The 24,752-nt window shown below is 33.7% G+C and overlaps 2 protein-coding genes across 6 annotated transcripts; both read right to left on the bottom strand.

Moving 5' to 3' along the window:
* Positions 1 to 297: 297 nt before the first annotated feature.
* LOC109795240 (Double Clp-N motif-containing P-loop nucleoside triphosphate hydrolases superfamily protein) lies at positions 298 to 4,881 on the bottom strand. Its single transcript, XM_020354684.3, has 3 exons — positions 3,074 to 4,881; positions 2,102 to 2,342; positions 298 to 1,666 (listed from the first exon to the last, which is right to left on the bottom strand). The coding sequence occupies exons 1-3, from the start codon at positions 4,234 to 4,236 to the stop codon at positions 518 to 520; spliced, it is 2,553 nt and encodes an 850-aa protein (XP_020210273.1). The 5' UTR covers positions 4,237 to 4,881; the 3' UTR covers positions 298 to 517.
* A 6,173-nt stretch (positions 4,882 to 11,054) lies between these two features.
* Positions 11,055 to 23,511, bottom strand: LOC109811335 (protein TRANSPARENT TESTA 9). Of its 5 annotated transcripts, none has more exons than XM_083061174.1 (20): positions 23,134 to 23,511; positions 22,869 to 22,920; positions 22,711 to 22,787; positions 22,492 to 22,625; positions 22,201 to 22,297; positions 21,890 to 21,947; positions 21,443 to 21,551; positions 21,231 to 21,351; positions 20,943 to 21,132; positions 19,866 to 20,200; positions 19,143 to 19,231; positions 18,990 to 19,045; positions 18,264 to 18,332; positions 18,004 to 18,121; positions 13,589 to 13,714; positions 13,178 to 13,252; positions 13,007 to 13,056; positions 12,565 to 12,721; positions 12,320 to 12,486; positions 11,055 to 11,706 (listed from the first exon to the last, which is right to left on the bottom strand). In XM_083061174.1, the coding sequence occupies exons 1-20, from the start codon at positions 23,184 to 23,186 to the stop codon at positions 11,440 to 11,442; spliced, it is 2,400 nt and encodes a 799-aa protein (XP_082917300.1). In that variant the 5' UTR covers positions 23,187 to 23,511; the 3' UTR covers positions 11,055 to 11,439. The 5 variants fall into 5 exon arrangements, with proteins under 5 accessions (XP_082917300.1, XP_082917301.1, XP_082917302.1 ...); XM_083061175.1 differs by having other exon boundaries at positions 13,589 to 13,694; positions 17,981 to 18,121; positions 18,264 to 18,326; XM_083061176.1 differs by having other exon boundaries at positions 13,589 to 13,694; positions 17,981 to 18,121; positions 21,231 to 21,309.
* Positions 23,512 to 24,752: the final 1,241 nt, after the last annotated feature.

Here is a 24,752-nt window from a genome sequence, read left to right as displayed (position 1 = left end):
AAGATACTCTTTGAGAACAAAATGTGACACTAAGTATTTAATTGGATGACATTAATGTTTAACAGTAAAAGTTGATAAAAACTAAACTCGTAATGTTATAGGATGCACTAGCAGGAAAAAGATTATATCCTAATTTGCAAGTAAAAAGCTAAGTGGCTATGATTCCAAGGGATCAAGTTCCAATAGTAACTTTGTGTCATTTAAATTCAAACTTTTGTACTTCAGGTATGCTTTGGGAGGTTTGAAATTACGTAGAAATAGAAGGGGGAAAATAATAAATTGATGGGAAGTTCCAAGTTCCTGTAACAGAGATATATAGTTAGATATACTTGGTAATAATATACATATCTAGTTACAAAATAAAATTAAAGGGCACGCAATTAATTTCTTTCATCCCTAGCCCTAGGAAATGCCTGAGAATACAAAGACATGATGAATAAAGAGAATTAAAAGAAGCCTAAACTAAAAAGAAAAAAAGAAAAAAAGAAAAAAAAAAGTTTTCCTGAAATTCTTTTCCTCACAATTCCTGATAGTTGAAGATAATCTTTCTGTCTACGGATTCAAGAAGCCCGATTTCATCCACTGAGCGATCCTCAACCTCGTTTTCATCATCAATGGAAATATTCAAATCCAAAGAAACACAAGGGCTTGTCTCCTCCAAAGTAGCAACATTGTCTTCGGTCAACGATTTTTGTTTGACCGAAGGAGAACAAGCCCTTGACCTTGAACTGAAGCTTTCGCAGCTCAGAATGATGATTGCGTCACAAAGCGAAACCTCTTCACGGTTTGAATCCACAACTCTTCCTCTCTCAATGGCCCTTTTGAAACCAATTTGAGAACAATAATCCGCTTGCTCTATATCTTCAACGAGAAAAACCCTATGAGGGTTACAAGAGATAGCTTCAGCGAACCTCTCAATGTAACTGCAACTTGTTTCTTCTCTTGATCTTTTGTTCCTGCTACAATCCTCAGTTGAATCCGCTCTTGTTGACGCGAAACTGCTAAGTGCAACGGAAACGACGTCGTTGTGGGACCCGAAAACAAGCCGAGCCAGTTCTCGTGCTATTTTCTCTTTGGCTTCCACGTCAACACCTTGGAAAAACAACCACGTTTCTTCTTTCACTTCACTGTTTCGCACTTTCCCTTTTCTTCTCACTATACCAGAACGGCATTGCAAAACGGTGGTTGCGATTTCTGGTATTATATCTTTCTGCCACGGCACTTTTTTCTCCAAAGCGTTGCACAGTGTTTTCAGGTTCTCTGAGCTTAGCTCTTTGAACTTGCACACGTGCTCCACTTCCATGACGTCACTGGAAGAAGCGGAATTAGGGTTGGAACTTGGGTTGGGTGATGATGAGAATGGTTGCTTAGTGGTTTCATTGTTTTCTGGAATGTACACTCTCAAAGTGGGTTCGTTGGGGTTGCAACCATTGCTAGTGTTCCAGAAATGGTGGTTGCTCAATGAGTCTTTGGGTTCTGCCACGTGCCACTCTTGATGGGTTTGGTGCACATTAGGGTGTTGATGTTCGTATGAGAAGCCTGAGGTTGATGAAGAGGGTGAAACCGAAGATAATGTGAGGGTTTTTTCCGAAGGATAAGGTTGCTTTTGGATTGAACAACACATTGGATTCCACTTTTTGCAAAGCTCTCCCACTGGAACACAGTTCTGTTGGAAAAAATAAAAAGTTAATTTTCATCGAATACGATTGTACTGTAACGACTATTACACATTACATACAAATACAAGAGTAAAATAACATGATTTGATGACATGTCGTTTTCTATTCGAAAACAGAAAATAAAATCAAATAATTTTTTTAAGAGAATTTTTGTGATTCCCAAAGAGAGAAAAAAGAATTTTGGTATAATTATTTTTTCAATGAGAGAATGTCACACACTATATAATTAAGAAAGAAGGAGAGAGGGAGAAAGAAACAAAGAAGGGGATATTAAGTAACAAAACCATTAAATTTTGAAGCATAGGACAAATTTTCTCTAATTTTGATGTAAACATAGCATGATAACATAATAATATAATATAATAAGAATGCAATCCTATATGTTCCTTTCAACGTGTGTATTTGATTGTGATAATGAAGACCTGATCATTATAGGTGATTCCTTTATTCTCATTTTTGTACTGTTGGAGCCATGCAGGGAGGGTTGGACTTGAGGAGTCACTATTACAAGTACTGCTTTGCAAGCTTCGAACTTCGGTCTCATTCTTGGTAGAAGGTTCCGCGAAGCAAGGTTGTTGTTTGTGATCATCCCCCACTCCTTCGAGTAAGAGCCAGCTAGTTCTGTTGTCAGCTTTCTTGTTTGTGGGCTGGTGTTGTAGACCACTGTGGAAAAAGAGAGAAGATGATAATATGATAAGATTATCAACTATTCTGGCTTCATTTATTTCAGGTCATGTTCCACTTTCAAAGTTATTCAGAGAATAGTAACAAAAAAAATGGAAAAAGGGTCCAAAAGAGAAACTGATTGTCAAAATGTTAATTGAAGGGAAAAAATAAATAAAAATAAAGAAAAAGAAGAAAAACCTCTTTTTTCCTAGTTAGTTCTAATCAACGAAAGAAAGAAAGTAACATTACAAGGACTGACGTTTTGGTCGTTTCAGTGCATACACTTTTAACCAAATTTTTTTGGCAATTGTTTTTTTCTTCTCATATCCACTTGAGAAAAAAGTGAGAAAGAAGAAGAAAATTTGAAAAAGAAAAAGATAACAGTTTTTCCTTATTTTGTTTAGCATGTTATTCTTCCAACCCAACTTTTCTTTTCAAGTTTTAATCTTTAAAAAGCAAAAGACAATTCCATTTTTTCCCCTTTCCCGATGCCGTTTTCAGCTGATCAACCATTCATCCAAAACAGAAAAACAGTATGGGAAATGAGATAGCAAAGATTGAATCAAAGCCACACAACAACCAACTAACACCGTGTTGAAAATTTGTTGAGAAATAAGAAATCACATCTGAGACGTAAAATTTATGACTATTATCTTATGAGTAAATGTGAAAAATTAGTGAAACCAAATACACTCTAATTATATCCAACTTTACCAAAACTGATTTACCTGTCAGTGATGAGACTCAAGCGCAAGCTTCCTGCAGGAATAGTAATAGGATGGAGACCCCAAAGAGTTTCCAACGATGGATGGCCATTTTTGCATCTCATGTAAGCTTGAAAAGTTGCAACACCCATCACCCAAAACCTTCCACCATTCTCTTCAACTCCACTCACCATCTTCCCAATCTCCACCACCATGTGATCCACAGGACAGTAACACGCTCTCCCTTGCGATCCACGAGCCCTAAAATCAAACACCCATTTGAGATCCCCCAAATATAAAACATACCCTTTGCTATGTTCACTTGCCTTCACAAGACCCCTAAGCTCCTCCACCTTTTGCTCAACCTCCACTCTGGAAACACTTGCAAAAGAAGAAAGAGAAAGAGAGATGAACTTGACTCCCCTAAGACACTCACCAACATCCCCTTTGTCAACCTTTTCCATCACTCCTCTAACTACACCCTCAAGACTAGTAACACACTCTCCCACAATCACAACACTTTTCTTTCTCTCACTCCCCAAATTATCAATAACACTAGCAACATCCTCACCCCTAATGGCATCCAACACCAACCCTTTCTCTCCACCACTATTGTTTTCCTTTGCCTTAATATTACTACCATTATTCTGCGAACATATTTCCAAAGAAACCGCTTGTTCAACGTTGCTTTTCACCTGAGTGCTGGTGAATCCAGCCTCTCGCATGACCCTGCTAACACTAGGGTCATCCAAGATCGAAATAATGAGTTGCTCGAGCTCTATCTTCACTGCCAAGAGAGGTTGTTGCTGATTCTCGATGGATCCACGTCGTTGGTGCGCTTGAGCGCGTTTGAACGCAGCCACCAAAGCGTTTGAGATAGAGGGACACGAGTGAGAGTGGTGGTGGTGAGAGCCCTGCAACATGGGACTCGAAGAAGTTGAAGCTGGTAAGCGATTCAGCGCAACGTTGAAGCAAAGCTCCAAGGCCTTGCACTGAAGAGGGTGAGAGTGGGATTGGAGACACGCGGTTCTCAGAAGCCCGTTTGTGATAGAGAGCATGGTGTTTGCCACGTGGAGGGGTGTCACTTGCGCGTGGCCACGACGCTTCGCAAGTGTCACTGCTTGCTTCACTATGCTCGCAGCTTCTGGGGTTAGACCCTGTTGCACGGCGCAGCTTCCTGTTCTCATCTTAGGGGATGCAGAATTAGTACTCAACAAGGTTTTAAATTGCGATCGCGATGTTGTAATCTCGCCACGATCCTTGATGTCGTGAGAAATTGCAGACAAATACGACTGATGTAACTAGAGACTTCAAAAACCTAGACGTTGCGACTAAAACAATAGTGATAAACTATTTTTTAAAATGAGTTTGATCATGGCTTTGTTGTTGGCATCTAGGGTAGAAAGGTGGTATAGTGGTGGTGGTGGTGTTAATTTGAACCAAGGTGTTGGTTTGGAAGCTAGGTTTTGAGGGATATGTGTAGTTAGCTAATGTGATGATAATATAAATGGATGAGAGATTTGGTATGGTGTTCCATGAGACTTGGTTGTGTTTGTGCACTTGAGTGGGGAATATTGAGGAAGAAATGAGAGAGTGGTTTGATCTAAAAGACAAAGAGGGAGGGGATGAGAAAACGAGAAAGGGAGAGGACGAGGAAGAGGATGGTATGAAATTTATGGGAGGTGGGTGTGCTTTTCTTGTGGGTGAGGTAAATTTGGGGTCCAAAGTCGATTTTGTTGTAGAAAGTGGATTGCATGTGCTGACAAGCAGGACTAATGCACCAGTATCAAAGGCAACTCAGCTTTGCTCCCTCTCTCTCTCTCATGCACATACATACACCAAATTTTGTTGAGAAAAAAAAAAACAAAAAAAGCTAGGGTATTTGTAAGTGGGGCACTTTAATTTCTCTTTTGTGCATAATGTTAACTATACTAACAATATTTTCTTCTTTAGTAAGGGAGGAAAATTGAGCCACGGAAGGTACCAAGAAATTTTGAATCTTGAGTCTCCTAAGTATATATGCATGTAATTGTAAACTCCGTGGTGCATACGGTTTTTTATAATTACCATTATGAAAGATGACGCTCCTTCTAACCTTTTTTTTTTTTTTTTTTTTTCTTTTTTAGTGAGACGGAGAGAGAGAGAGAGGAAACATCTTTGTCATGAGAGTCTGCCAAAATCGAGGACCTGAAAAGAGAATGGGTCTATACTCTTATATGTGTGGGCGAAGGAATCGGGAACTGTGTACGATTTTCTTCCGAACCCAAAGACAAGGGAATAAAGTGTTGAGTCCCTTCTCTTCCTTATATTTTTATGGATTAAACAATCCAACACTAATCTAACTATTGACGCCTTTGAAAACGCATCATCCTGCATGGGGATCAAAACCAAAATTCCTTCGCGGCTGCTATTACTCCCATTGATTCTGTTTCTCAATGTCTCCATCTATTTCATACGAGTCATTCTATTACACTATCTTACACACCCATTTTAAGATTGTTGTTTATTATTGGTCAAACTTTATTAAAAAAATATATTAAATCATAAGTAAATTTCATTAAATAATAAATGATACCCACAATTTTTTAATAATTTCAATAAATTAAGAAATGATATTTGAAATGAATAAAATGTTAAAAATAAAAATTATAATTATATATTTAACATAAAAGCCGCGTAGTTTTAAAGAAATAAAAAATAACTTCAAATAAAAAAAATTCATTTAAGAATGAAGATTTAAAGAATTGTGTAATTCATCGATCGTATTGCTAAGGTGTACATATATGTAGGCTGTCCCAAATATATCATTAGACTCAAAGTAAATTTTGATATAAAGCCTTGTTAATTAATTCAGGAATATGAGTAGAATTTAGAAAGAATTGAGATGTTGAGAGATGATTTAGTTAATAAAATTAATGATTAATTAATTTTAATTTTTTTAGAATTGACTTTTTAAGAATACTTTATTTAATTAAAATTAATGACTATTAATTTTTAAGTGCGTGAAAGTAAAAAAAATAAAACAAACTAAAGAATAAAGGTCTTACAGTAAATGAAAATACCAATATTTAAAAAACAAATTTTTGGTGGCCTAAAGTAAGAATATTTGTCCATCCTCGTGCGTTGGCTGGTCTGAGTATATGTCTATATTGATTGTTTATTTATTTAATTTTGTTAAATAAATGTTATGATAATAAAAGTAATCATAATATTGAATATTTCTTATTCATTATTAGTAAGGAGATTTTTCTGTAAGTTATAGGATGTAAAAAAATTGTTTCGTTGATGTAATAAAAAAGAACTGGCTAATATTACTTGGTTCAACTAACTGGGTTGGTTACTAATAAGTCATAACCAAAGTCCCAGAGAAAAATTGGGAAAAAAAAAATTAGAAATTTTCTGCACGTGCGGCCGAGTGTTCACATCTCCTAGATCCCAAACTTAAGATAATGATTTTTCCTGATGCGATTGACTTCATTTTCCTGCTGAGCTGCGTTAGTGAACACAAGTTTTTATTGTATTTATTATGGGAGACTTTTAACTGCATGATTGATTTTATTTTGGAAAACAAGGACCACTACAGTATATAAAGCTCTTAATTGTTCCTTTTTTGCAAACAAAACACATTATATGGAAATATTTGGTAAGCATCATCAAGATATCGACAGAGAGAAAAATGTACCAAAAAAACATCATATGTAGATATAGAACATAAACTAATTTGTGTGCATGTCAACATATGTTACGAAAATGGAAGCGTTTTTGGGTGTGAAAAATGTAACGACCAATTAATTAAGTTGAATTGTTCAGGGTTCACTTTCAGTTTAGTGTGTAGGTCTCTTAGATAGGGGTGTCCATTTTAGGTTTTTGGGGTATAATAAATTTTCAAGTCTTCAATGTTACCTTTGCATAGAAAGCAGAGAAGGCACATATATCACCCACTCAATGCTCCCCTTCCATCTATCTAGGTGTTCACGAAAAAGAATAACATAAAGAAATCGGAGAATATTTTCGAACGTAGATATCTCCCTTTCACTCCTCAATCAACTACTCCACTTTTACTTGTTTTGTGCAATGACCCATGACGTATCATTAATGTGTGAATCCGCCAGTTATTATTTCAGTGCGTGTCATCTTGAAATAAAGAAGTTAAATAAAACATGCTAAGGAAACATTACACGAAGGGAAAAAAAGTGGGAAATGATCTAACAATCATAGAAGAAAGTGAGTGATATAATGGATAACTAGTTGATGAGCAATCAATGGGAACAACAGTGCAAACCCACTCAAATAACCACGGACTTGTCTCTTTTGATAGGAAACTAGAAGGCATACATACATGAGCATTCACACGACATTTTGACAAGACCAAAATACATAACGTCATGTTCGGATATCCCTAACACCTTGCTCATTAAGTATACAGTATTATTGATCGTTTTGTTGACAACCGATCTTCACTGAAGAATTTGATTTATAATTTTTAATAAAATCTCTCTTTTTTAACTATTATATTTTCTATTCACAATATTCAAATCTCAAACCATACTTAAATATACTGAGTAAAGTTCCATTCTGACTAATATCTCATTAGCCCATGAATATATGGTCTTATATTTAATCTCTAAATTTGTGTATATACATAAATACATAAATATATATATGTTAAAAGTGCTCAATCTTTTAAATAATTTGAAGGAGAAATTAGTCTGTAACATTTGTTAATTAACTATAATTTATACATATTAAATTTGTATAAATTGGTCAAAACCTAATTTATAATTTCCTCTCCATTCTTATGGTGTTTTGTTAAGTTTTTTAAGGCATGGCCACTATTTGCACAACACGTGACTAGGGCGCACGGTCCACAAGATAAGTATGTGGTTAGAATTAGGATCCAAAAAATGAATCTGTTAACAGGTAATCCAAATCTAGAAACTGTTTATAAATTACTTTGTGGTTTAGGTTTGGGTGTGAGTGATGAGCACAGGCATTTACTGTGTGGTGACCTAGCTAGCCCAGGCTTCCAGTCAAAAAGTCTCTTCTATCTTTGTTGGCCTAAAAAGACTTACAAAGGGCACCAAATTATTTGAACACAAAGCACTCTGCAATGCTAGCTAGAAAAGGAGTGTTTGAACGAAAGAGGGGAATATATACACTTGCTTACAACACAACCCATCATTTCTCTCTCTCTCTCCCCCACCAATAACGGTTTAGCTTTTGCATTTTAAATGCAAAGGAAAGGATAATTGTTATTGTTATTGTTATGAAAAGTCATCCAAAACAGTTGATCTCTAAATCTGTTTGGACACCATGAGATTTGAGGTAAAGTGAAAGCTACAGGACTATCTTTTCTCTTCTTTCACCATCAAACAAACAAACCTCCTCTTGATTTTTCGTTCAAATTAACACATTTTATTAGAGCTAGCTCCAATTTTAGAATACCCTCCATCTTTTGCTTAAAGTAAAGGCTCTATCATAAAGCAATATTAAAAGTAAAATATGGCATTATCTACTCAAAAGGGACGCTCATTTTATGCTTTTGAGCTTCAAATAAGCATCTTCGACCCTCTACGTGGCCATGTGGCTGAAAGCAATATCCAAGGGAAGAGAAAACTAAGAGAGAAAGAGAGAGAAAGGGAAAAAGATTAGTTAATAGTATTGGGCAGGATGGGCAGCTTTAAAGGCTAGAACGGGGAGGAAAAAGTTGCTCTAATTTTGACATGACAGCCTTGTTAATGTAAAGGTGATGGAATTACGTACCATACACTCCCTCTTTTTCCCCAAAAGTTTCTCATTATTTTATGCTTAATATCTGATATGCACCAAACCAACTTCTGTTCATTAAAGACTTGTTATAGGGCCAGTATAATTAGGAATACAAATGATTACTATACCTCGTGTTACCTGCACACAACCGCAGATATATGACGAAGCAAATCTAGGCATTTCATGGCAGGCTATATGTGTTATGTATAGAGATATTTAAAGTATTGTATAATGGGGTGGTAGTGGAAGAATCTATCAAAGTATGTCCAATGTGACAGTCTATGTATAAACTCTTAAACATTCGTTGTTTTCGCTTTTGATTTTAGAAAAAGTAAGATTAAAATGTTATAGAAAAGAAAAATTGTGTGCATTTTTTAATATTAATTAATAAATTAATCCAAATAGATCACTATATTTAGGATGATATATGTTCGATCTTCACCATGCGTACTAATTACTATATAGTATATATCAATCGCCAACCTACTGAGTTCTTCATGTGTATTAAAAACCTTACGTTAAACATTGCAAAGGTTCATTTGTAAAATGTCCTCCTTTATTAGTAATGTGGTACACGAGACATTTTCATACTAAAAACATGCAAAAACGTCAATGTATATTGCCAGAGACATATTTCTGCAGAAACTCTGGTAAATGGCACCTTTTACTGAAAGCAGTTGATGGGAAACTACTCCACCATTGATGTGGTGATAATAATTAGCAGAAGCCATGGTCAGAATCTGCTTCCTTCCTAAAAGACTTCTATTTTGGCTGAGCAAGTAAAAGGTAGAAAGGGAAGGTAAAAAAAAAATGAATAAAAGGAGCGAAAATAACTTTCAACCAAAGCTTGAGAATGAAAATGAACACATTTTACTTTCCCCATCGTTATTCAACTTGGCTCGGGCATCCATATGATCAAAATATTGGATCATTGTTTAACTAGTGAATAACAATCGAAAGGATTAAACCAGACTCTATCTATGTATATGAAATAAATTTAGTAATAGAAGCATTGTAAAAATGAGTTTAATGAATATGCTTAATGTAAAGCATTTTTACACCATAAACTAATTATAACTCGCTAATAATATGAATCTCTTATTATTTATTGTAAAAGTTAATAGACTCTATATACGGTGTTTTGTTATTAGAAGATAATATATAACTACATTTCAGTATATAACCTATTTTACAATTGTAATTGTGGTATGGTACTGATTAATGTTGCACAAATTAATTATTAGGTTAGATGTTCAAACTTCAAACGTTGATCCACTGACTTGAAAGTTGTGGATTAAATTGGTCTAGGAAAACACTTACCAGGAGGCAACAATGAAATTGTAAGACATGAAGGTAGTTTTGCTTGTGGCACCAATGTAGATCAAGCATGACTAGCTTTGACATACAAAAACATTGGACCGTAACTAGCGTACCGGGAGACAAAATTTAAGAATTTCAATAGGAACAAAACTGGTGTTGGTATGTGTGACATTTTGGGGATGAAAATTATCCGCTGATTTAAAAGTTGAAGATCGGAAACACTTTGTAGTTCTATAAATACACTACGCTTACAAACGTGAAATCTAAAATTATTCCCGCTTCGAACTCGCCAAAGGCTTATATCCTTACTAGTATTTTAGATATATAAAAGCATGTTTATTATATATAATTTAATTAAAATCTATAATAAATTATATATAAAATATTATATTTTAAATATATAAATAATATTTAAAATAAATATACATAAATATTTTTAATTATATAAATTATACTTTAGATTTATGATAAATAATTAGTATTGTAAAAAAAATAGTTTTATTTATTGATAATTTATATTAAAATATTAATATTTAATGAATAAATAATGATATATAAAAACTGAATCAGAAAAGAAGTTAACAAACCCTCTCGTTGAAAAAAAAAATCCTAAAAACACTTTTGTATAAAATAGATATTTGTATTTAATATATAAAGATTATTATTTTTTAATCTGATTTCTACTTTTCTAACATTTGTCTGAATATCCATCACAATAATAAGTGTGTTTGATATCTCATTGTGTCATGTTGGATCTGCATCCCAGACAAACTAGCATTTGTTGCTTCGGCGAATTCTGTTCCTTTTGAGGCGATTTTAATGTTAACGCAAGTATACATGGTAAAGGCAAACACACTAACCAATGAGTTAACATTAACATGGTAAAGTAAACCGAGTGTGTAAAAATAGCTTCCAATAATCCATGAAAAATTAAAATAATAGACAAAATTAAGGAATTACAGAAACTGCGTATTATTACAAACGATCACATTTATACACGAAATCGGATGAACATCTGTTAGAGACATCTATTAGTATATACTCCCAAGGCATATGAACTTTACTATAGTATCCTTCACAAGTTGCTTGTTGGCAGTTATAGCATAAAATACTCTGTTCTAATAATATGTAAACTATAACCCTATTGCATTTTTAGAACCAAAATATAAAGTACAGTGTGAAATTAAACAATAAGACAGGTAAAATAAAAATAAATAAATAAAAAGGGATAGAAAATAATTCAAAAGAGGGAAGAATCTAAAGTAACTAAGAAAACTCATCACAACAACTTTAACTATACCTCAGTTTTCAGCTAATCCAAGATCATGCTGAAGTAATGGAGCAAGCACATACTCCACCGCTGATCTCTGCTTGGAAATTTCATTTAAAATTACTAATTTAGCTTCCTCACAAGCTCTTGCATTCGGAAAACCAAGGGTCCATCTCCCATCTACCAAATGATGAGCCATGTCCAGGAGGTTTCCTTTGGCTTTGATTGAATAAAACTGTGGGTCAAACTCTCTAATTCGAAGGTGCAACCATGAGGGGTGGTTCTCATCTATCTTAGGCTGTATCAAGCAAGTAAAAGGGGTTAACGACACAAAGAAGAAATGAAAACATGATGAATTGATAAAAAGGACATCAACCCCTGCCCCTAAAAATCTAAAGATTAAAAGCTAAAAAAACTCATTGCTTTTCTCTGTTAATTGGTCTTTGAATTTTAAAAAAGAAAAATCTAACATGTGGAAAAATTTAGTGTTTGTAGTTTTTCCTCTTTTGGTTTAAATTTTAGGACAGTTCATGGTTCAATAAACCTCCTATCCAAAGCCCATGTGTGCACGCCCAAACAAACACAAAAGGAGAGGAGGAAAAAAGCAAAAACATCAAAACAAATCCTAATGCATGACTGCAATCTATATGTATATCTTTCTATTCGGGATAATATGCAATAATCATATATAGACATGCATTGCATGGAAGAACAGTATAGAGCATTCTATTAATAAGACTATCTGGTAACATGAGAATAAGAAAAGGCAGATTCGAAAACCAACTTAAAAAGAATGTGAGAACAGAAAGCATCTTCACATAATTATTTTTCTTAAATAATCAGACTAACATCATAAAAAACTATAAAAGATAAGCTCTGAGCAGAAAAAAGTCAGAGACGTGTAGACTTACACATAACCCTGCCAATGGAGCAATTGCAATCACAACTCCATGTCGACTGCGGAATGGGTGTTTCTCTGCAAGAAGCAATTTTCCAGCTATTCCACTTGCCACTGGTATTACATATATATCCCTAATTTCGGAATTTGAAAATGCAATTCCACAAGGCATTCCAGACTCTGCAAAAGATACATACGATAAGAATTTACAAGGGAAAAAAAATTGATGCCAGAAGCACAAAATATACTGATGCCTACCCAACGAAACATTGGACCCAAAGCTAGCAGATGAAACATCTGAAGCACGGATCACTCCAGAATCATTGGTAGAACTGGAAATCATGTTCATTAATGGCTTTTCAACCAATACACCTTCCAAAATAAATGTTTTCAACTGGTAGTGGAGAATGAAAGCCTGAATAAACAAATGGTATTAGAAGTATGCTTGAGGAGTATTAAAGGATGAAAGATAAAAGGCATGAAATAAATAACAGCAGCAACCGAAATCATGTAACAAAATAATTGTTTGGTTAAATAAGAAAGATCATATATTGATTAAAGCCCCACCATAACTACGAGAAACTTCTGCAGTAAAGATAATTTTTGATAAAACTAGAGAAAAAGAAGAATAATCTCAATGAGATATATTAAAAGGGAAGCAACTAATCTGAATGACAACTGCAAAGAATAATGACAACACCTTCACTGCATCAACCATCCTTTGCCAAGCAAGATATGAAGATGTTTGACCTGTCACAGACAATCATTTATTTTCAATGAAATCATAATAGTACTTGGTGCCATTCAATATTAAAAGTAAAATACCAAGCCATTGAAGAAGAGGTCATTTATATATCAAAGATGACAATACCATTGGTGGGTTGTTGGTGAAGAACAAGCTCCAGCAAAAATAATGGATCTTTATATTGGGAAGATTGTTCAAGAACTGCATGCAATAAAAGGGATGAACATTAAAGGGGGAAAGATAGACACCGTTAAGATAATTTCATATTGTTAGTACAAAAACCACCAAATCCAATCCTAATCCCAACAGATGGGCTGAGCTACCTAAATCAAACAAAGCCACTGGATTCTATCAAAAACCAAAATTTCAATAGTTCAAGACTAATCTTTATTTCCATTTTTTAATTACAAAAAGATGTATGCACTTTGTAGATCCATATTAAGCATATACTTATTTCAACTGATCAAAAACCAAGTTAATCAAAAAAGATGTAGTAACCAGTAGGTTCAATCTCAAAGTGAACAAAGTAACAAATACCTCTTTTACAGCTTGCCAATTCTTTAATTAGAGTATCTGGAATATGATCGAACCAAACTCCATCAATTTCTTTCAGAAAGTTTACACGGGACTGATCATATGAAGTCTGCCGATGGAAACTAGAAACTATAAAACTTTAGAAATTTTGAATGCATAAATGCAGTTTTGTAGTTGGTATTATTATACATATAATAACATTGTTAAATCAATCTGTACCTATAACATGCATACCCTATCCAAAACTAAAGATGTAATAAATAAATCTCATATCTATCCAAAATAATACGTGATCGTGTCAAGCATAGCTCATCAATACTTTTATCTTTATTTATTGTTTAGTCACTAAAAGGCATTTAACTACATTTTCTATAACTATTAGAGATGTAATATAAAACCATTCAAGTGTCATTTCCTAACATCTTAAGATTTTGGGATAGTTGGTTCATATGATGATATAAGAGATGGCTTCTATTCACCTATTTCCATCTATGATTGCAATAATCTATAGTCTCTTCCCTTCATCAGATGGATATCAAGAATGATTTCCTCCATGGTAATCATAAAAAGGAAGTTTCCTCCATGGTATTGAGGTGACATAAGAGCTCTTTGATTTCCCTTTTTTTTGGTTTCCATACCTTGCAGTTTAAACCACTTGGTTCCGTTACATCCCTTAAAAGACCTTGTGATTTGCTTGTGTTGATTTGGTAACTAGTGGTGATGAGGTTCCTTACGAAGCCTATGGTGAGACACTTTGCATTAAGAAGTCAAGTGAAAATGTTTTACCCTAAGCACTTGAGTGAAGCGAGCTCAGTGAACCTGTCTTTGCAAACATCAGTCTTAGAGGATGAGCATCTAATTGGACTTGATTGAATTGATCCCATAATGATGCTTATCTTTTGCTTGTGTCTTCAGTTCTAATTTGATGAATCATTTGATTAACAACTTTGGCCCATGGTAGTTACTTGAGGACCAGCAAATCCCTAAGTTTAGGGTTGTTTGGTGTGTTGCATTTAGTTCATAATTAGGAATCATTTTAGTTAGAATTACTTGCATTAATAGTTTCTTGAGACTGTATATTTTGTTCATTTCATGGCATATTTTCCTTTTTGTCGCACTTGTTACGCCTTAGGTATTTTTCATGTGTGTAGGAGCTACATTGGTGTTAAATGGAAAGTTTTCTAGAATATATTAGACCTTCAGGACATAGCATGATGATCAAAGACCTGTTTGGAAGGGAAGTAAGGAAGATTTTGGCCTGGAGGGATCTGGCACAGGTTTGTCATCCATTCGCATGCTCGTTCAGATTAGCTTATGAAAAAAAAAACACTACCACTGCATCTGTCACGGACATGCCATCCATCCGCACGCCCATGCAGATTAGCTAGTTTTCTTGACTACACCGCAGGCATTCTAATTAGCTTATTTTTTATTTCAAATATTGCATTTTATCTTTTGTAAACTAACCAGATTTGGTTCCTAGGTAAATATAGCTATTAGAAAGTTAGTAAAGAGGGATTGGGTTGTGCCACCTGAGACAAGAAGAGAAGGGAGTCACTTACTCTATGAGTAACTCTTGGTAGACTTATTCTACTTAATAACTCATGTTCTATATTAAATTTCAACAATTCAACCATTAAATTAAAAATTCTTAATGCATAGATTAAATCTACAAATTTTTAAAACATTTGAAAACTATTTGATACTTTGTTTCATGAATTCAAATTGACAGATAATTATAAAAATATTTTATACGTTAATTTGAATTTATATAATGAAGTATCATATGATTTTCAAATTTTTTTAAAAATTGTAAACTTAATCTATACATTAAGAACTTTTAATTTAACAGTTGAATTGTTGAAATTTGATGTAAAACATGAGTTATTGAATGAAGTAATTCTATCAAAACTTACTCTTGGAGTAAGTGAATCTGATAGATATTGGAGGGTGTACAGTAGGAGAAATTGGCAGAGAGTAGAGGATTAAAATGCAACTAAATAACAGAATGTATTGGTAGTAAATGGGCAAGTATAAATAGGAGAATGGAGGTCGGTAAGAGGGGCTTTTTAGAAAATTCATTGTTTTGTGGAGAGTCAGGTCTCTCAAATACCTGAAATTTGTTACAGCAATAAAGTTCATAACAGTGTTTTCCTTTCTCTTCCGTTATACCTGAACCAGTTCTATCAGAATCCTTCCTATATATATATATATACACACACAATAAACACTTTCCATTTAATATGCTTTATTAGAGCAATGATATGCTCATTGTTCTAACCTACACACTATTTACACACACAATCACAATTAATATGCATAATCATCTTTAAATTACAAGACACACTTGTAGGCAGAACCTGTTGTCCTAGAACATTAGGAGAAACCATTTTTGGTCCTGTAGATTACATGATTTATAACTAATCGTGAGCTCTTGATTTGATGAGACACTTCTTTTGCAAAATAAATATGATATTCTGCCTAAATTAGTACCCAGATAATATTCGAAACTCGACAATAGATGGTAATGGAATATACTGAACTGAAATTTCAGAAAGAAAAATAATCAAAAGCTAAGCAAGTTTCCATAATCGATACATCATAAATGTAAAATATTAAATTCACTAAGCCATACTTGTAATGGGAAAATTGTTAAGCACAAGATAAAAGAATATATGAAGTATTATTTAATGTTATCAAAAAACCGTTGCGACGCTATCACAAAGGTATAATGTTGCATTTTTTAACCCCTCTGTCATAAGTCATTTGCTTTCAGTTATTTCCAATTATATGGCATCGTCTGCCATTGCCGCCATGGCACTCGCCAAATCTTCAAATGTTCCCGTTCTTTTCTTCATTTCTTCAAATGCTCCTCATCTCTTTTTCTGTTTTCTCTCTTCTTATTCAATGTGTGACAATTCTTGTTCTTCATCTGATGTTTTTGTGCTTTGTTTTTTCAAAATTTTGAAATTTAGAACTCTGATTCTTAGAATTTCATAGTCATGTTGTCTTTTATGTTGTTCCCAATTCTTTTTCCCTTGTAGCACAATATTAAGCCCGCAGACATTAGATCCAGAATACATTAGTGTTTCACTCTTGTGAACTCTTGTCTAGGTGCATTACCTCCCGGAGTTACACCAGTAACTATTCTAAGTGGTAAAATAACATGTGAGGAATAAATAAAGTATTGATATGATGAGATATGATTGATAAATAATTATGTAGTTGAATATTTTTAGTAAGCACCCAACATTAAAGTCATGCATCCTAAAATTTTGTTTTTAATATATATATATATAAAGAGCATATCAAATGAGAGCATGTCTTATTATGAGAGATCAGAGGAGTAAATGATAGCCTTTAGATTATAGATAAAAATAATTAATGGTCAAGATTATTACTTTTATCTTTTCTACTACTATTAACATCACTACCACACACCATTGTAACTGCCACCACCACTACTATATCGTTGTCGCGATTATTACCACCATCGTCGTCGTTGTCGCGATTATTACCACCATCGTCGCCAGTGGTGGCAGTGGAGGCAATGATGATGTGGTTGTGTGGTGGTAACAATGCCATCTACCTTGTTGCCATTATCACTGTCACCACCATCACCATTGTCGATTTGTCGCCACATGTTGTTACTTGCTAGTGACGACAATGACGACAATAATAACGGTGACGATAACGATAACAATGATGGTGATAACAAATATGTCGCCACTATCATCATCATCACTGCCGCCACCACCATTGTTGTCACTACTTTTAAGTGACAGTAGAGGCTGCATAGTTGTCATTACCACCATCGTCATGATCACTATTGTTGTTGCTTCTACCACCACCGTCGTCGTTGATAATAGTGACGATGGTGGTTGTAGTGGCGGCAACAACAACAATGGCAGTAACAGTGGTGGTGGCAATGATGGGTGATGATGATGTCAATAGTTGTAGTTGTGCAAGAAATAAAAGTAATAATCTTGTAAGAGAGTATCTATAATTGAGTTTTAATCTTAACTATTAGTTATTTTTATCTATAATTTAAAAGTTATGATTTACTTTTCTCATCTCTTAGAATAAGATATGTTCACATTGGATATGCTCCATATATATATATATATATATATATATATATATATATATATATATATATATATATATATATATATATATATATATATATATCAAACATTTGTCCACCATGGCATGCTGTATTAGAATTATTTATAACTGGGCCTACATTATGGCCCATACCCCTGTCATGGTATTTCTTAGCATAGACCTTATCAAACCTATGGCTCCTAACAAAAATACAAGTATTCTCCGTGCAAGTAGATATCCACTTGTAATAGTATGTTAAGAAATTAGCTGAAGCTGTTGAATACTTACAGTGAATAGGATAAGATTATCACCGTTAAGTCCCTGTCTATTGAAGTTGAGTAGCTTTTTCAAGCACCACCCCGCATGCCATTTCATCATTATAGAGAGGGGTTGCTGGAAGGCTAAAACGTTCAGCAGGGCATTTAAAATCTGTCAAATTTAAAAGGAGATGGTAATTTTATTATCATTTTAAATGCTCTGTGGAACCCAATTCTACTAAAACTACACCAAATAAAATAATAATAACGAAGGATAATATGATCAAACGCATAAAAAATAATGTTCGATATACCTCAGGCATAAATCTAATGAAGATACATCCATCCACAGACTTGGATGTTGATGCGTCATTAGTCTGCAACTGAAACAGACAGAGACTAAAAAACATAAAACATATAAAGCATCTGAAATCAACAGGTTTCAGGCTTTCAGCTATTAACCAGATATTCGTAACCAATTCAGTAGGCGTGTTCCTAAATTATAATCTTCTCAGTAATAAATGCATGTGGTCTGAAAACTGGTTTTGAAAGCAAAATAAATAGAACAAAAAAGTTCAACCTCAAGCCTATCAATGTGTGAGTAGCAACATCATGCATCAATCGTAGATTATGATTATATATAGGTATTTTCGCATAACTAAAGTGTGGAGAAGACTCGTAGCCGCCCTAGTAAGGAGAATAGATAAATGGAAGGTAGCCATATTGCTAGAGGTCGAGGAAGAGAAAAACTGTGAGCAAAACAATTAAGGAGGATTTAAAGATCAATGGTTTGTATGCACACTATAAAACATTATGAAATCATTAGGTCAATGTAGCCAATCCCTCCTAGTAGCAAGAAAAAGGCTTGCCTCCTGTTGTATTTTGACACAGTTAAAAGGCTCCAGAATTGAGTAAAAAATAATTTCATTTTTTAGAATAAATAATCCTTAACAGTTTACAGTAATAGATGTGCATAATATATGCCATTCTGAAAATTGATAATCCTCTTCAATTCAAATCAATGCGTCCATCATACTTACCATCACATCCCCCATCTCATATAGCCCAATCATTGGAGATAATAGACAATCAAGATCTGCAAAACTTGCATGGAATAGAAACAGACAATAAATAACTCAATCACTTACTATAAGACAACTGTAAGACTACACAAATGAACAAAATCACGCTACCTTTACTTTCAGTCAGAATAAGCAAGAGAAATATTGAAGCTAACAATAGACTCTGATCCTCACAGAAAACAAAAGCAAATATTCCATTCCTGCAAAAATAGCAATTTCATTATATGCACATTTAGATACACCGGATCATCAACTTGCATTAATTAATACATTAATGATCTGCCTCAATAAATGCTTCCTCCTGATGTCAGGAGCTGCATTGCAAACATTTGTTTAAGGAACGAGTTCTTAAAAATATAAAATCATAAGATCACCACACAAAAACGAAAATCAAATTCAAATGAAAAAAAATACAATCTTCAACTGACTTGGTATCTAGCTTTCTCATCCATCTCTATTGCATCCAAGCTCTAACGAAATCATGAAGCTTATAAAAAATAAAAAGGAAAAGCAGAATACATCCCAAAAAACTTAAGTAAATAATCATATATTAACATGAAACAACAAATTTTCTATAGCATTTATTTCTGATCTGGCAAACTCATTTATCGACAATCATTATCCTTCATATAACCTGATCCTTCTAGTTAATAAGGTTTCGCTTTTATATCCTTCCCCCCCTCCCCTATGTCACACACACATGGATCTTCCTTCTGGCACATACACACAAACAACAACTGGAAAAGAGAGAAAGATAGAACAAGTGTCTCAACACTACAAAGTCAAATGAAATTTACGTATCCAAAAATATGACAAAATCTACAACTCACCAACCTTTGGAAACAAATTTCACCATTTGAGCTATTAATATTGAAACTAGACATGAAACCTTCCCAATGAGAACCTAAATAGGTCCCATTGATGCTCTCAGATTCATTTGACTCAGGAGAATAACATATAACTCTTTCCACTTCATTCAAGCACTTTGACAAAAACTTAACATCATCATGGACATCAGAAGAATTCCCTTCACTCAGAATTCTCACATTTATGTTCAGAAAATGATACAAGATAACGCCAGCCACATTGTTAATCATGCTTCTTCCACCAACAACCTGAATAAGGCGGGATATGATATATAGCGAAGTGATAGCAGACAATTCAGATCCCTGGGGCAAAGATTATATTGCTATAATAAGTACATCATGTGAAAAAAAAATGGAATAAAATGCAAAGTATGACAAGCAACTGAATTGCAGGAGTTTCCACCAAGATTTTTTTTCCTTATTTCTTTCCTTTCATAACAGATTTTTGTTCAATTTTCTTATTAGCACACTATAAGAAGCAGGAAAAATACAAACACAAAGGAGAAAAATTATTTAAATATGATGTGAAGTTCTCTCTTTTGAAATAATTAAATCTAAAAAATGAATGAACTACTTAAAAGTAAGAAGTGAGACTTTGAGGTTAATTTCAAATGATGATTTGCTCGTCTTTTCAATTACAAGAAGAAGAAAAAACTCATGGTTTTAGAAAACAAAGATTTGATACAATGTGGAGAAATTCCCATTCAATCATACTAGGTATAGATTAAATATTGGATTTAGGTCCTCTAAAGAGAGAAGGTGAATAAAGTGAGAAAGTAAGTATACATTCACCTTGATTTTAATTAAAGTACTGTGTATGCTTAACTCATTTCAAATCAAGGATGGATACACTCTTACTTTCTCATTTTATACATCTCACTTTCGAAGAGCCAAATCCCTAAATACTCACAAATCGGAGGGCACAACCCTATCATGATTAACATACTTGAACACTAAAGTCAATATAACGATGATCATGATACAAAATGAAAGAGAAGCTAAAACTAAAAGTAGACTAGTCTGCAGGAAATTTTTCTCATCTCACATTTTTATTCTTTGAAGCCAATAATGAACATAGTACAGGAAACACAAGCCCATTCAGAAGATTTTCCATAACCAGTCTAGTCAAACGAGGTTCACCAACACTAAGAATGTCTTTAAAGTAGTACAGTTCATCCACAATTTTGTCAGCTTCAAGAATAATACCGTTTCTTCTTTTTTGCATGTCCATTTTCCTGTTTCAGTGTTGAGCAGTTAGCTCCAAAGTTAGAACTACTCAAGTGCCTATGAAGTACCAAAAATTTATTTGATAAAAATATTCAAGTGAGCTTACCCTTTATCATAGACAAAAGCATCTAAGCGAAAACATAGATCTCTTAATTTACGAACCAGGTCAGTGAAATATTCTGAAACTGGAGGAGTTGATATAAATTGATAGACCAAGTCATCACTAACTGTAGAATCAAGATAAAAATGTAACAAACTTCAGAAATACATTGCACTAGAGCGTGCTTATAACTTGTAATTCAAAGAGCATCAGTATACCATTGTAGATGCTTAGAACTAATGAACGTATAGCTGTCTGAATCATCTTTTCTTCATGCTGAGCAAATCTTAGAGCTTCCGTGTATAAGGGAAAGGAAACTACAGCATCCTGCAGTTGAATGTTCAAACACAGAGTCTTAAAATACTTTTGCTGAATTCTGCAGGACAAAATACAACCACCCTCATATATCAAGTAAAAATTAACTGATGATCATGGTAGGAGGCAAGTATGTAACTTTATCCAATATCTTTCTCAACTGAAATAATATTACATTATCTTTATTAATGAGATTATTGATTGACTGAAATAAGTTTAATAACTGCGGCCAAACAAGTGCAACCATAAAATAATTCAAGCCTTATGTTCTACCCAAAGTGGGAAGATAACGAACTTGATTTAACAGACAGCAGCTAACCATCACATATATATATATGTTTTTAACTTACCCCCTGAACATTCACAAGAAGGCAAAGTGTGTCTCTGTTTATTTTACCACTAACTGCCCTGAATGAAGAAACAAAAAAAAATGAAATTATTCTATAAATTACTGTAATGTAACACAAAAGAAATATTTAAAACAAAATATCAAAATTACAAATCTTACATCCTTCCCAATACTATTCAATATAAATAAAGAAAAAGAGAAGAAAAAAAGCGTCAAACATATAATTGCATGTCTTCAAACAAGCAGGGAAAACTTGCAACAAATGTTGAGTGATAAAGAGAGATGCAAGGGATAGGAGAAAAGGATTATAACCTCAGGAAAGAAACATAGTATGGAGCTAGGTCTCCCCCGTCATATTTGTAGGGATGTGAAATAATGCTGTTTATATAACCATTGCTGAAGCAATAGTCTGCACCATGCAAATAAGAAACACCAATTCATATTAACTAACAGAACTAAGCCAAGGAGGCAAGGACTTAAAAGTAACACTAAGTTTTGTAAAATGAAAACATCATGCAGATATCAACTACCTACGTATAAGCAAGTAAAACTCAAAAGTCAATGAACTTAACCAGAGACATCAATAAATATCAACCATCTTACAAATTGCTTGTTCACTATCCATGTTTTGAATCATTATGCTCAGGTACTGAAGCAGTGGTGCCTCAATTTTCGAATCTTGACTGATCTTAAGTATGCGAACAAAGTCCGCCAGCACTTGGCGTTCCATGAAACATCTAAAAATATTCACAATTATCAGAACCTCGTCCAAAAAACAAGAGCAACAGAATAACAAAACTTCCGCGGCAGATTGATTCATACTCAAAAATGTGCGGATCTTGTCTATCGCCATAGGTCACAATCTCCACAACAGACTGCAACAAATCCATCACAGACTCCTGCGAGAAAAGGCACGCATAAGCACATTGCGATTTTCTCAAGCAAAAGAAGACGCACACACACAAATCGACGCACATTACCCTGTTATGCACGTTCACAACTTTGATCTTCCGCAGCTCACTTATTACATATCTGTAACCGCATCAACGACGTAAAAATCCACGAACACCGAAAATTAATCCGCAACATTACTCAGAAAACAAGATAAACCTCACAATGCGGCGTAGAAATTCAATTTGTCACCGAAATTTACGAATAATTAAGTTAGCGATGAAAAAAGCAGCGAAATCTGAGACGGAACCCTAGCGACGAGAATTGATAGGAAGCGATGAAATGAACACTTACTCGAAGTGTTGAAGGGAGAAGCGATCGATGGATCGCCAGAGAGAGCGCAGCATGGCGACGGTGAAGGAGGGAATGAGAATGCGAAGGTTGAAGAGCGTGTGGATGAAGAAGCAGTGTTTGCGTTTCGCATTGCAGAATGAAAACAATTGGTGCGAAAGACGGTGTGGTTTGGTTTTGATTTTGGTTTGGCTGGTTGGTAGTGAGTTGCACTTATCACCCAACAACCTTTCAACGTGTGAAACTTTCAACTCAGTCTTCAAATATTATAACTAAACTGTTAACTAACCCTGCGGAGCTGCGTCTTTTAAAACGTTGAAAAGACTCTGAAAAAATGCTGCTGCTTCAAATATAGCAATGGCTTGGCCATGTGTTGAAGGAGGATCGGTTTTGCCTCGTCTTCGTGATTCTGGAAAAATAAAATAAAATAAAACGTATTTAAATTATATGTTCTTTTTTTCTTTTTTCATGTATTATATATATGTTCTTTTGCATTGCATCGGTCAGCTTCAAAATATGCAGATAAAATAGAATTACATTTTACATTTTTTCTAGCTCAATCATTTGAAAAAGGTGGCAATTTCATCATTTCATGACAACTTTGTTCTTCTATAGTTTTCCATGTCTTGCGAAATGAGACATATGTCTAATTAAATTAGAAAAATGCTAATATGGTTTGTTACATATTGTAATTATTTGTATTCTTTAACTATATTATTTTGAGTTTAAAACTTGTTTTGCTTATAAAATAAATTATGTTGAAAAAAAATACTCATGTTCTTAAGGATATACCGCTTCTAGTAAAAAAAATAATAAATATTTCATATTAATATTATGATTAAAAAAATTAAAAGATATTTTTTCTCCTAAATTTATAGTTTAATTTTGACGTACTTATATCATTAATTTTATCACACTTAATATGATTTTTTAATGCATATTGTTAGTATAATTTTTAATAAAATTATCATACATAATTATATATAATTAAATAATTGTGGAAAAATTTATATTTTAAATTAATGAATATATATATATATTACATTATATTAATACATATATCGTATATTGTCTTTTTCTTTTTTTATTTTAAGTGTGATTTTATATGTACGAGGATTGTGAGGATATGGTGTTTTCAATAACGGTTTTGAACAAATGGGTTTGTAGAGCACTACAATACCATATCCTCCCAATGGATTATTCAATTTTTAAAACATCTTTCCTCTAATCCCAAATCAATTAACATAGCTCAACTACATGCCTTAAATATTCTCAATACAACCACCTCAACATTATTACACAACATACTTTACTATATTTTAACAACTTAAATATCCACGTACATCATCCTAGATTAATATATAAGGAATTAAAGTCATATAACATATGAGTTTTTTCACTTATACACACAATATTTAACACTTAGCCAAATAAACAACACATTTTCATTTAGCATCTCATGTTCAACGCCATTCTTTCCACACTTGGTGTCATTGAGACGAAGAGTCTCTAGCTCGCCCATGCCTGGCATAAATCCATCAGTACTCAATGTGAATAAGTTAGAGAACCCTTAGGCCAATCACGTCTAATGTGACTAAATTCACATCTGACCACATTTAGGT

The sequence above is a fragment of the Cajanus cajan genome, chromosome 7, assembly GCF_000230855.2.
Source record: "Cajanus cajan strain Asha chromosome 7, NIPB_CcT2T_4, whole genome shotgun sequence".
Lineage (NCBI taxonomy): Eukaryota > Viridiplantae > Streptophyta > Magnoliopsida > Fabales > Fabaceae > Cajanus > Cajanus cajan.
This window is presented reverse-complemented; position numbering and strand designations above follow the sequence as displayed.